The sequence below is a fragment of the Choristoneura fumiferana genome, chromosome Z (genome assembly GCF_025370935.1).
Source record: "Choristoneura fumiferana chromosome Z, NRCan_CFum_1, whole genome shotgun sequence".
NCBI classification, from domain to species: Eukaryota; Metazoa; Arthropoda; class Insecta; order Lepidoptera; family Tortricidae; genus Choristoneura; species Choristoneura fumiferana.
Window position 1 is genome coordinate 38,654,963 of NC_133472.1, and position 12,371 is coordinate 38,667,333.

Genomic DNA, 12,371 nt, shown 5'->3' on the forward strand with positions numbered 1-12,371 from the left:
GCTAAGCATGATGTCCCTCTCACTCCTCGCAGCGGTACGGTATCTCTGCTCCTTGTCTATCAGCGCGCGCAGTTCCGGCCGGCGCTTTGTAGAGACCGAGGACGAACTCGTAGCTTTGTTGCCCGTCGATACGTAGAAACGATCGTGCCCGCGGATGTTGCGTTGTTCTAGGAAATGGTAACAAATCTATAAAGTCGCGGACTTGTAAAGACACGGGCGGGCAATACGTGTTTCTGAAGAGGAATACGGTAATTCTTTACTCAAAAATGTCTCAAACAAAATTGATTCGATCACGCTGATTAAATTGATTTTACTATTCTAAAAACTTATTTCTAACAGACACTAGACATTTTAAAAATATTAAAAAAAACTTACGCACATCAATACTCAATACTCAATATTTTATTGCTTTTCTACAATGTATGGTTACAGATGTTACAAAGAGATTATGTGATCATCATGGACCCTGTTGGGCAAAGCAATATTTATACAAGAGGGCAGCTTTTATATAATTAATAAATTTTATCTTATAGCTAAATATCACAATCACATTAAACTGACTTACTTTTATGAAATTCTTAACGATATACCGGGCGGTTGGCTTGGCTGTATGGAATTATTCCACAGAATAATTCTTTTTTAAACTTCAAATAGTCTTAAACTAGGCAACCTTTTTTTATTTCGACGAGCGAAAGTAAGACACTGCCAGTGTTTTATTTTCAAAAGGAAAGCGAAAATTTACGAGCATGTTTGAGAAAAAGAATAAGAGCCTGATCACACTAGCAATTTTCGGGCGAGTTGAAAGCGAAGCGAGCGCGCAACAATTTCGCTGCGAGCGCACAACGCTTTCGTCGCGAGCGCGCAGCGAGTTAGCTGCGTCTGGCGCCAAGAACGCCTATTGAGCACTCGTATATAATGAGGGCTATCGCGAATGAATTCGCCACTAGAGGCGCTAGTGTAGCGTGAGGTCTCCGAAATGTCAAATCTCATAGTTTTTGGGTGAGCTACGCGGGTTTATTTAATAATTAGAATAATTTTGTGAATATTTTGAATATCTGAAATTAATTATGGCAAATATGCGTTCCGGGGCAATGAATGTCTGTGTTTTGAGACAGTTTTGTCTTTCGGAAACCTTGTCCTCCCTTATTTCCGAACAAAACGGGGACTATGCAACACTGTGGCATGCTCGATATTTTTATGGTACGGTTTTAAGGTGTATTAAATATGATTTAATCTAAACTTTGTTTTCACGCCCGTAATAACAGACTTTGAAAGCCATACTTAAAAACCTCACGCAACAGTGCGCCATCTAGTGAGACAAAAAACGATAGCCCTCATTAGGCGTCTTCGGCGCTATTCGCAGCTAACTCGCAGCGCGTTCGCAGCGAAATCGTTGCGCGCTCGCGACGAAAGCGTTGTGCGCTCGCCTCGCCCGCAAATCGCCAATGTGATAAGGCTCTAAATGTGAAGGCTTACTCTCAGTCTGCGTGAGCTCCTTATAGTAGGGCTCCAACGCTTTAAAGAGCCTCGTCTCGTCCACGAAGGGCAGCAGCGCGACGCCCTGCCACGCGAACTTCTTGCCGTTCAGGTCGATCTTGAAGTCCGTCGGGTAGAAATCGATGATGGGCGAGAACTGAGCGCAAAGAAAAATAATAGAATTTTCTCAAAAATGTCCGTAAAACTTGACATTATTCTTTACATATCAGAAGGTGAAGTGCATAGTTTATGGTCAGCGAAAAATTAAAAAGTTAAAAAGATTGCAGGCGCGCTAGCTCGACAATAATCACAATTTCTTTTAAATGTTAAAAAGGCCATGTAAATGTTGGCACAAGTCGTATATACAAGTACAGCCAAGTCTAATGGCTGGTATCAGATATTTTATTGGAACTCTGACTTATTTTATAAGGTCTGAAACAGCTTGTGGTGTTTTCGGTGCAAAAATACACCTTAAATTAATTTTAATGAAAAAGGCGGGAAAGCATAAGAAAAACATTGGAATTAATTAAATATCATAATACATTTTGAGAAAAAGTTTATTCTATTTCAGAATTATTCATCTCTATGTATATACCTGGGTATGTATATACCTGTATTTTCTGTACTGTTACTGTGTTGGTGTGCAATAAAGAGTAATTGTATTTTTTGTACATATTTACTCCTTGTGATATAATGATATATATTTGTAAATGAAAACAATTTAAAAAAAAGCTCGTTTGGCTCCAAAAACAACAAAACAAATATAAGCCCTGGCAGTGATTGAACCGAGGACCTCAAACTTTGTAGCCAGATTCTCTAACCAGGATATCCGGTTATCTAACTTAGTGATGTTCTGCTGTGGCCTGTCCAGATACCGGGTCGCTCATGAGCTTGGCCCAGGGCTTGGGCACGTGCTGCGAGCTTGGCGGCCGGGAACACGCCCATCAGCTGCTCCAGCGGACGGAACTGCCGAAACCATACGTACTATGATAAACTTGGTAGCGAGAACTTAAAGAATAGACACAATTAATCTTTTGAACGTGTGTGTTGCCGACTGTGGCGTTTTAAAAGGTTAAAAGAGGACAGAACAGTAATTTTCTGTGAGTAAAAGAATAGCCATGCCGTCGTACCGTGATGTCCAGAAGACATGAATCTAAGGCGTATTATAAAGTTACTGTATTCCATGGACAGATATTTGGAAAATAATTCCGATCCGCATTAGCGGATCCCTTAAATACTGTGTTAAAATAAAGATGTGTTAAATACTTTGATGTATAGATATCATTTACTAATATTGTAAATCTGTTAAAAATATAGGTACCTCGTGAGTTTCTTAACAAAGGTTTTCCGAACCGGTGGATTTTTTTGACATTCATAGGTGCTTGTTATTGCCTAAATTGATAAAGATATTTTGACTTTGACTTTGATTATATTAATTTCAAATTTAAATGGAAGCCACCTTGAGCGATACTTATCAAATAATAACGGCAACTTTTTCTATTAAATAAACTGCACGCAATGTATAACTACATGTCACTACCACAACTTCTGATGCGACGCTGTCACAAACGCTTCTCGAATTATTGTACACAATACATTACTGGGCGCAAAAATTTAAACCTAATTACGAGTTATAGTTAGCACTTGAAATTTAAGATGGTTTAAGAGTCGATCAGTTCAGAGAAATTTAAAAATGGCCGAAACATGGGTTTGAAGGTTGATGAGACTAAGCTCGCTTCTTCAAATTAGATATTTAGCTAAGTATTTGATTCTAATAGATTTTGAAAAAAGCCTGGCCATGACCTATGGCCTTCAACAGAGATGGTTTCAACCCGATCGCACATGAGTCGTCATGTGCCAAATTACTGATGATGATGATGATGATTTAAGACTAGTCCACTGACCGGTATGGGCCCCTTCTCGAAGTGCGGGACAGGCGCCACGTTGACGAAGTCGGAGGCGAAGGGCGCGTAGTGGTAGGGAAGTACCACTTCCAGGACGCGCAGCCCTGGTAGTAGTAGCGGAGCACCCAGCACAGCCCGCGCACGTACTGCAGCGCCACGCGGTACCTGAGGGGGGGGGAGGGGGGGTACGCATAAACACGACGATACCACTCATATTGTAAATGCGAAAATTTGTGAGTATATATGTTTCTTACTTGTTCACGCTAAAACGGCTGGATAGATTTGGGTGAAAGTTGGACCTCTGGATCAACATATAGGATACTATTTATCCCGATATTTCCACGTGATTGGGATAGAATCTTGAAATCTCATCCGCTACTTTTGGAGTCATGAAATTTGGCACGGTTGTTTTTAGAACCCGATAAATTTTTTGAGAATCCTGGAATTTCAATTTATTTGCTGGATCGAATGGTTCACGCGTGCGCAGCCGCGGGTAAAAACTAGTAATATTATAAATGCGAAAGTTTGCTACGGCCCAAGCCCTCTCATTCTCTGGGAATTATATCGGAAACTGAAATCATAGAGCAGCACTGTTCGTTTTATGCTGGCCACATTATTATTACATTTGACATTTCAGACTGTCATTTTAGTATCTAGATTTCACAAATAGATCATAGATATTGGCCCATATCCATACCCTTATAAGTTGGCGTTTGGCGTGGATTGTGTCGATTGGCTTTGTATTGGCGTGCATTGAGTCGATCCCAGGGCAGGAGTTGGTAGTTCGGGCCGTAGCAGCGAGCCACCAGCATTAGCGCTGCATTGCCTGCTCCCCACTCAATGCACGTCATAAACCCTACTAGCTTTTGCCCGCGGCTTCGCCCGCATGGAATTCGGTTGTTCCCTCGGGAACTGTGCATTTTCCGGGATAAAAATTAGCCTATGTCACTCTCTGGCCGATACACTATCTCTATGCCAAAAATCACGTCGATCCGTCGCTCCGTTTCGACGTGAAAGACGGACAAACACACACACTTTCGCATTTATAATATTAGTATGAATGTAGTCTGACCTGAAGGCCAGGTTGTCCCGGGCCACTTCGAACTTGCTCTCGTAGTAGCGCTCCTTGAAGCCCTCCTCCCAGAGGCGCACCTCGTCGTGCGCGTCCTCGTCCTCGTCCAGGCCGGCCTCCGCCGCGGTCCGCTTGCGCCCGCGGCCCGACGTTTGCTCTTGCTGAACACAACACCCCATTACACGGTTTAAATGATTCACTGTTAAAATCCTGCTCCACCGTAACCCGAACGACTCATAGTCACAATTTTCACAGGCCATAAATTGCAGATGAGACCGAATGTGTACAGTCAAGGGCAAAGATATCGACACGACCAAAGTTGCAAAAATATGTATACACGGCCTTAATATTAAGAGCATAAAGTCGTGTATACATATTTTTGTAACTTTGGCCGTGTCGATATCTTTGCCCTTGACTATACCTCACCAGTTCAGTAACAGCCTATTAATTCTAGCCTTGAAGAGACCTAGCTTGTATTTATCCGGAAATACAGACGGTGGTAGCAAATTCCAGCGAGGCTTAGATTAAGGGGCTGTTTCACCATCCATTGATTAGCGTTAACCGACGGTTAAATGTGATGCCGTCTCCGTGTATTCGAACAAAACAAATAGAGACGGCATCACATTTAACCGTCAGTTAATAACACTTATCAATGGATGGTGGAACAGCCCCTAAGCCTAATATCATACTCGTATAGAAAAGAGCGAGGATCGGTCAGTAAAGAAACTAATGAATAGCAACAAAAAAGACCGACCTTAGCACACCTGAGAGCTCAACGGAAAAATATGTATGTATGTAAACTCTTCATTGTACAATAAGCTAACTAACAAAAAGTTGGAAACCGACGACATTGTCACTTCAAAGTTGAATATCTCAATAATGGCTGAACCGATTTTGATAAAACATGTCTAAGAACCATTGCTAGAAAACCTGCTTTCAAATTAAAAAAACGCATTCGAATCAGTTCACCCGTTTAAGAGCTACGGTGCCACAGACGGACACACATAGCGGTACACAAACTTAGAACACCCCTCTTTTTGCGTCGGGGGTTAAAAATAGATAAACAAACACAACTGACAAACATTAAGATACATGTACAAAGGCGAACTTATCCTTTCCTCGAATACATGCCTTTCTCTCGGCTTTTCAGCAAATGCAATACATTTTTATTATTTCTTTCCTTTTAATGTATTTTCTTGTGTATCGAATCTGTGTAAAAAAATCTCTCTCTCTTCCCTCTATTTCTCTCTCGCCCTATCTCTTTCTCTCATTAATTTCCAAACGGGCTCACCTCAGCCTCGGCGCGCATGCCCGCGCGTCGCATGTTGGCCGCTTCTTCCCTCGCGTTCTCCACAGACTTAGCCGACGTCCCGTACCCGACCACCGCCTGCAACAATACACAATACAAATCTTTAACAACGGTAACAAAAGTCGGGTGCTCCGGACGCCGAACCCGCATTATGTGGCTACACGCGCCAAGCTGTATCAGCTAGACCACCGGGAACCCCGACCAAACATGCCAAAATCTTTTTTGCCTGATCCAAGTGGTAGCAGCCCTGAGTATTTTATCTAAAAGGAGATATTTATTTTAGTTCTTTTTTAGTTTTCAGCGCCATCTGGCGAATCAGTGCTATATATCTTCGATCCAACTATAACGTTACACTAAGAGCGTTTTCACATTGTCCGATCCGATATTTCCGACAAAATCGTTCCAATACGGCCGGCTCAAAATGGCCGCCACCGCCACGCATTATGCCCAAACAGAGGCAATTTTGATACACGCATTGCACAAATACAAACATTATCGTCCGAGAGCCCACGGAGGCATGCGATGGTGTCACCAACGTATCGGTGTCGGCTCCGATAACCGATATCGGGCCGGACAATGTGAAAGACAGGTACATATTTCATACATTTTACTTTCCCGGATATCGTATCGTCGTCCGATACCGATATCGGATCAGATAAACGCTCTAACTCTCAAGCCAAACTGGATGGCGCTAGGAGTAAAGAAAGGTCACACTGTGGGCACTAACCATGGCGCGAACTGCGTGTTATTCAGCATCTGGAAGTTGGGTCGCTGCTGGGGCTTCTTCTTGGCCTTCTCTCTCGCGCGGAAGTTCAGCTCGTTGGCGTGCCGGCGGCGGAAGATCTCATCCTCGACGCGGCCCAGCTCGTCCATTATCAGCTGCACGCGCTCCAGGTTCACGTCGCCAGAGTCGGTAATCCAGCCCTGGAAACAAAACGAACTTTAACCAACCTGATTTAATAATAATAGTAGATTATTGTCGTGGCACGAATGCAGCACTAGCACAAGCCGTTAACAGCTTTTTGAATGTATTAAATGTCTTTTTCTTCAATATGCTCGGATGTCCGCGTAACTGTCGCAAATATAGTACGCGAAGTTCGTCCTTATAGAATGCTACTAATTAACAAAAAAAAAATTGTATCCGACATTGTTGTCGAGTTTATTGATCCTGCAAATTGCAATGTAAACTTTTACGGATATTTTTGAGAAAAATTATTCAAATTCAAATTCAAATTCAAATGATTTATTCAGTAAATAGGCCGCAATGGGCACTTTTACACGTCATTTTTTTTAAACTACCAGCGCTTTCGGAAAGACCATCATTGCCAAGAAGAATGCGCCGCAAGAAACTTGGCAGAAAGTCATTTTTTTCATAATAATATAATTACAAATAAAATACTTAAAAACTATATTATACAATTAAAGAAAAAAAATACAAAAAATAATAATAATAAAAATACAGGGATGTATGGGGTCCCTTAGTTACAATACTAAACACTAACTATATCTAAACTATATCTACGTTCAGTGGAAGTGTAGAATGCTTCCACCGTCATAAATTTTAAAAATATTAAGTATAAGTAGCTATAAGGCCACCTATTGCTTATCTTGTAAAATCTCCATGTACAGTCAAGGGCAAAGATATCGACACGGGCAAAGTAGCAAAAATATGTATACACGGCCTTAATGTTAAGTGCATAAAGTCGTGTATACATATTTTTGCAACTTTGGCCGTGTCGATATCTTTGCCTTTGCCTGTACTGCTATGTGTTAGTGTTGAATAAAGAGTTATTGCATTGTAACTAACCCTGGTTTTGAAGACGCACTTCTTGTACAAGTTGACGAGGCGGTCGACCGCGCCCTCGCGGATCTCCAGACTGGGCAGATGCGGCAGGAAGTCGTTGCCCACGAAGAAACACATGAACACCCAGTCGTCTACGTAAACAAAACGTTTGAGTCAAGGCTTGCTTTCTGGAGATGCAAGGGGAAGGACCCCATATTGATTAAAGATTTGCTTTGATAATTTTACAATTTACCCACTCAGAGCATGCCTACACAGTACACAAATAGACACACACATATGCCCGCGCACACACACGTACACATATTAAAATGCACATAACAGGTTTTTTTCTTATATAGCAATAGTTACCGGTTCCTTTGGCAAAGGAAAACCAGCTTTGGTATTCAAAATCAGCATTTTCCGAGACCGGAACCCATTGTCCAGGTGTAGACTATTCTATCTTTGTCTTAGTTTAGTATTTCATTTTCTCTCTCTCTCTCTCTCTCTATCTCTCTTTCTTTCTTTTTGTCTCTCTCTTTTTCTTTCTATCTTTCTTTCTGTCTCTCTCTCTCTGTCTGTCTAGGTGTAAAATTACCCAAAGCCCTCTCGAAGTCATAAGGGAACGGCAGATTAGGCATTTGCAGCTCTTTCTCCAGGTATTCCCGGAGCACGCAGAGCCGCACGAAGATAAAGCTGTCCTGCGCGCCGAAGGCCGGGTCGGCGCGCGCCGCCGCCGCGTCCGGCGTGCTGCCCGTGCACTCCTTCATCTCGTGACCTGGGGCAAAAAGATTAGATTAAAAAACGGCCAAGTGCGGAACGGACTCGCGCACGAAGGGTTCCGAACCATTATCTATAGAACATTAGGCATCAGCAAAAAAATATTTATTTTATTCTGTTTTTAGTATTTGTTGTTATAGCGGTAACAGAAATACATAATCTGTGAAAATGCTTAGCGCGGCGGCGGGACATAAGCGGCGTACATCAAAAACAAACAGGTTTCATAGACTGGCTAGAGGGGGGTCGGAGATGAAGGTCTTCAGACCAGAACCCATCCTACCTCTGCCCTTTGGATGGCTGCGTGGCAAACTGCGACACAATACCAAGGTAATGCACCAACAATATTGGACTAACCTAGATACATGCAGGCAAACCAGAGAAGCCCTCCCGACGATCAACCCCGGATTGTCCCGCAAGTCCCCGGATTGTCGCGGACTTAGGAGGGATCCGACTGCTGGTCGGAGCTTTTACCGGACACGCCTTGCTAAACAAGCACTTACATAATCTAGGTGTTACAGACAGCCCCCTGTGCAGAGCATGCATGGAGGCAGGCAGAAGAGATATCCTTCTGGAATGCTCTGGTGTGGCGAACTACAGGGCACTACACCTCGGATCACCGGGGTCACTGCAGGAAGTCGCCGGCAACGTGAAGGGTCTGCTAGGCTTCCTCCTGGAGCTAGGCTGGCATGAATAGTGCCTACAGCCTAATAACGCAAAATAGGCGCACTTAGACGTCGAGTTGCGGAAAACAGCCCGCTAATACCTATACCTACCTATACCTAGATCTACCATTAACATCTCGTCTACCTATCACTCGGGCTCCGATTCTGGAGGGCTACGACGAAATTAGAAAATCGAAGTTTGTATCGTACCTGTCTCCTGCTGACGCTAATATTATTCAATACAAGAGTGAGAGGGACGGTCCCATATGAACTTCAATTGTCGAATTTCGTAGTAGTACTTGTACTATTACTTATTCAGTGGTAGTAGCCTCTCTGGTTCCGTTTTTGGTTTCGATTCCGTTTCTGGTTCCAATTAACGAAATTGAAAACATCTGGTTCCGCTTACGATTCACATAAGACCACATCCATTACATCCCTGGCTTGCGAACAAGTGTGATGAAAAGTCGCACTCACCAAGCTGTCCGCAGATGTCGCAGGGGCGTGGCTTGTTGGGCTTGAACTCCTCGCGGATGATGGTGAAGTTGGGCTCGTGCGTGGCCAGGCCCAGCATGATCAGGACGGCATCAGCCCCGCACAGCACATGCTGGGTGTTAGGATCGTGGTCCGGTTGAGCTGGAAGTAAAAAATTAATACTTGAACAACGATTTTTTAGTGGGTAGAATTTCCGTAACACTGTTTCGAACGCCCATCATTATAATCTATTATATTCAATTTTGTGTGTACTGACTGGGTCTTATAAAACTTTGTGCAGATAAACTTGTCCTTGGACAAATGGAGCAAACAAGTAACCTTATGATGCCCAAGAGAGGACTGTAGAAGAAAGGGGCGCCCAAATACAAGATGGAGAGACGATATCCGCCTAACATTGGGACCTTACTGGACCAGAGTAGCAGATAGAGCTGGAGGAGGCCTATGCCAAGAGGCACGCTGAATACAGAGACATAATATAGAATAGAACATTTAAACATGTACTGCTGAAGTTGTAGAGAATTTAGAATAGAAGGGCATTATATTATAAACTTGTTCCAACCTAAAAAAACTGTTTCCATTTACATTAAGTACTACTTACATTTTATAAGTTTTTTGAGTGAAATGTGAAATTGAAGCTGTAAAAACAAAAATACCTCTTTGTCTGCGAATGTAGTCCATAATCTTGTGTTCCCCTTCTCCAGGCACGTTGGCATCTGACAGAATCACCTTGATACCTTTCCAGCCTGGGTCATTGTTTAATCTGTTGGTTAAATATTAATGAAGTGCAATCGCAACAAGTAAGGCAATTAGAATTATGGTTATTGGTAGACTGCAGGATGCAGGAGGAGAATGTTAGTCAACTCAATTGACTAATTATTTATTTCAAAAAAGCAAATTTGACTGTTTATGTAAATGTATATGTAAATCGCATGTATGTAAATTTTTAATTAAACAAGAAACGTTGAAATACATGTACATCAGTCAAATATGTGGTCTACCACCCTAAAGTTGATAATCGTTTGCATGTCATAAAACAATAAAGCCAATAGATGTGTCTGTCAACTAGAAAGTTCGACTTTAGTGACATTTTCATTAGAAAGGAACTTGTTTAATAATTGATACACCACTTATTTGGCTGATGGTACAAAGGCAAAATTAACTTGTTTCTTCTTCTTTTTATTAGAGGTCAACCTTTAAATGGATAATAAAAGCATGTAAGGACTGACAAAAACTGAGTTTGAAAGTCAGAAATAGTGGAAGCTACAATTCAATGCTATAATGTAATATAACAATTTGGTTTTCAAGGGTCAAATAGTGTTTCAAGTTTGTTTTCCTGTGCCTTCTTAGGCTATTTGGCTTTGTCTTACAAAGCTAGATAAATTGCTGGCCTCTAAAAACCCATCACAGCAAAGTTCATAAAAAGGAAAGTCAAACCGACATTATACTAAACAACACATACCTGTCATGAATATAATAGTGTAAGCATTTGCTAAGGCGGTCCATGAAGGGAGTCCCGGGTGTGATGCAGTTGGAGTCAAAGTGGGCCTCCTTCGGTCTCTCTGGGGGCAAGTACGCACCCTTAGCCAGAAGCTCGGAGCGGATGCGAGCCACTTCCTCAATCTTTTCCCCTGTCTCCTTGGAGGCACGGAAACGACGCGAACGCTGCTGGTTCATTTTAGCCCGAGGTGCCTATGAAAATTTGGACAAAACCATTTTAAGAGCACTACTAGTCTTCCATTCTTGGGATTGTCTGTGGTGTTTTAATTATGAGTAGGTATTTTGGCAAAGCAATTATGACATTACATTTAATTCACCTAATTGGATAACTGTGGTGTCTATGGGCGGTGGTGATCTCTTACCATCAGGAGACCCACTTTGCTTTTTTACCATCCAGTCAAATAAAAAAATAAAAAAACTGTTACATGATCATTAGATTTCCATTATTCAACATGTTATCAAAATGTACACAAATGCTTTAAATGTTTTAAATTACTCAAACTTTTAAACAAAATTTAAATATATTTCTATCAGTTCAGTAGTCAAAATCAAGAAATCAAAACTTGAACCTGTAATTCGTCATTAAAGGTACTTTTTCACACAAAGAAGAATATGCCACAAGAAACTTCGAAAAAAGTCATTCAAACAACCGTCAACATACACAACAACAATACAAGATATCAACACAAAAAATGCACTGTAACTTAAAAATCAAAGATATGATTATGTAATAAACAATGTCTGAATGTCTAAATAACAGGCAACTCATCAGGTCACATCAATAATGCCTCGAAATTTCTTCTATTAAAATCAAAATTTGACTAAGTCATTGCGTTGGTTTGTCAGGTTAGTCTAATATAGAACTCACCACTCCGTCAATGGCCATGTACAGCAACTTGCGCGGGCGCACAATGCGGAACAGCCGGTCGATGCACTCGAAGATGGCCACCATCATTTCATCCTCGTCTTTCGGCGGAGGCTTGTCCTCAGGATGCGTGCAAGGATGGATTATACCATTCATATCCAAATACAAATTATCAAATTCCACTCCATTTGGATTAGGTAGCGACGAGTCAGCGTAAACTAACTGACCGTCCACATCCACAGGCTGCAATTCAAAAATTATTATACAACAATCACTTTAAAAACAAGATTAAAACACATTTTTAGGTTATTAAACACTTTACTCTTTGCTCGTTGCATTCCACAATCACGCTCGCATATTTGCGGCTGAGCCATCGGAAGAAGGCCGGTACTCCCATGGCCAATATTCACTTATTATATTTGTTAATTTTGTTTAATATTCTGAGAATTTTTATCTTTGTCACGTATTCAACACAAACAAATCTTCGGAGATGCCATTGTTGGAAAGAGAAAAGTAACGAGTGAAAAGAGATGA

The 12,371-nt window shown here is 41.7% G+C and overlaps 2 protein-coding genes and 1 pseudogene across 2 annotated transcripts in view; all 3 read right to left on the bottom strand.

Moving 5' to 3' along the window:
* Window positions 1-12,338, bottom strand: part of LOC141436486 (RNA-binding protein Unr-like) — a 50,083-nt gene extending 37,745 nt beyond the window's left edge. Inside the window, 6 exon segments of the mRNA XM_074099492.1 lie at window positions 8,216-8,319; window positions 9,458-9,616; window positions 10,129-10,235; window positions 10,935-11,164; window positions 11,841-12,080; window positions 12,160-12,338. Of these exon segments, the coding sequence (XP_073955593.1) occupies window positions 8,216-8,319; window positions 9,458-9,616; window positions 10,129-10,235; window positions 10,935-11,164; window positions 11,841-12,080; window positions 12,160-12,234 (915 nt within the window). The 5' untranslated portion in view covers window positions 12,235-12,338.
* LOC141440372 (5'-3' exoribonuclease 2 homolog) lies at window positions 20-3,330 on the bottom strand (annotated as a pseudogene).
* LOC141440381 (5'-3' exoribonuclease 2 homolog) lies at window positions 3,368-8,182 on the bottom strand. The gene is made up of 6 exons (XM_074104892.1): window positions 8,140-8,182; window positions 7,569-7,696; window positions 6,476-6,685; window positions 5,744-5,839; window positions 4,453-4,613; window positions 3,368-3,545 (listed from the first exon to the last, which is right to left on the bottom strand). The coding sequence occupies exons 1-6, from the start codon at window positions 8,180-8,182 to the stop codon at window positions 3,368-3,370; spliced, it is 816 nt and encodes a 271-aa protein (XP_073960993.1).
* Window positions 12,339-12,371: the final 33 nt, after the last annotated feature.

What these genes read in the sequence shown, in the direction of transcription:
- LOC141440381 (XM_074104892.1), bottom strand. Translation starts at nt 8,182, where the DNA reads ATGCCTAATCTGCCGTTCCCTTATGACTTCGAGAGGGCTTTGG. An exon ending in TGACTTCGAGAGGGCTTTGG is followed by an intron (nt 7,697 to 8,139) that starts GTAATTTTACAC and finishes TTGTTTACGTAG; the next exon opens with ACGACTGGGTGTTCATGTGT. An exon ending in CGCCATGGTTAGTGCCCACA is followed by an intron (nt 5,840 to 6,475) that starts GTGTGACCTTTC and finishes GTATTGTTGCAG; the next exon opens with GCGGTGGTCGGGTACGGGAC.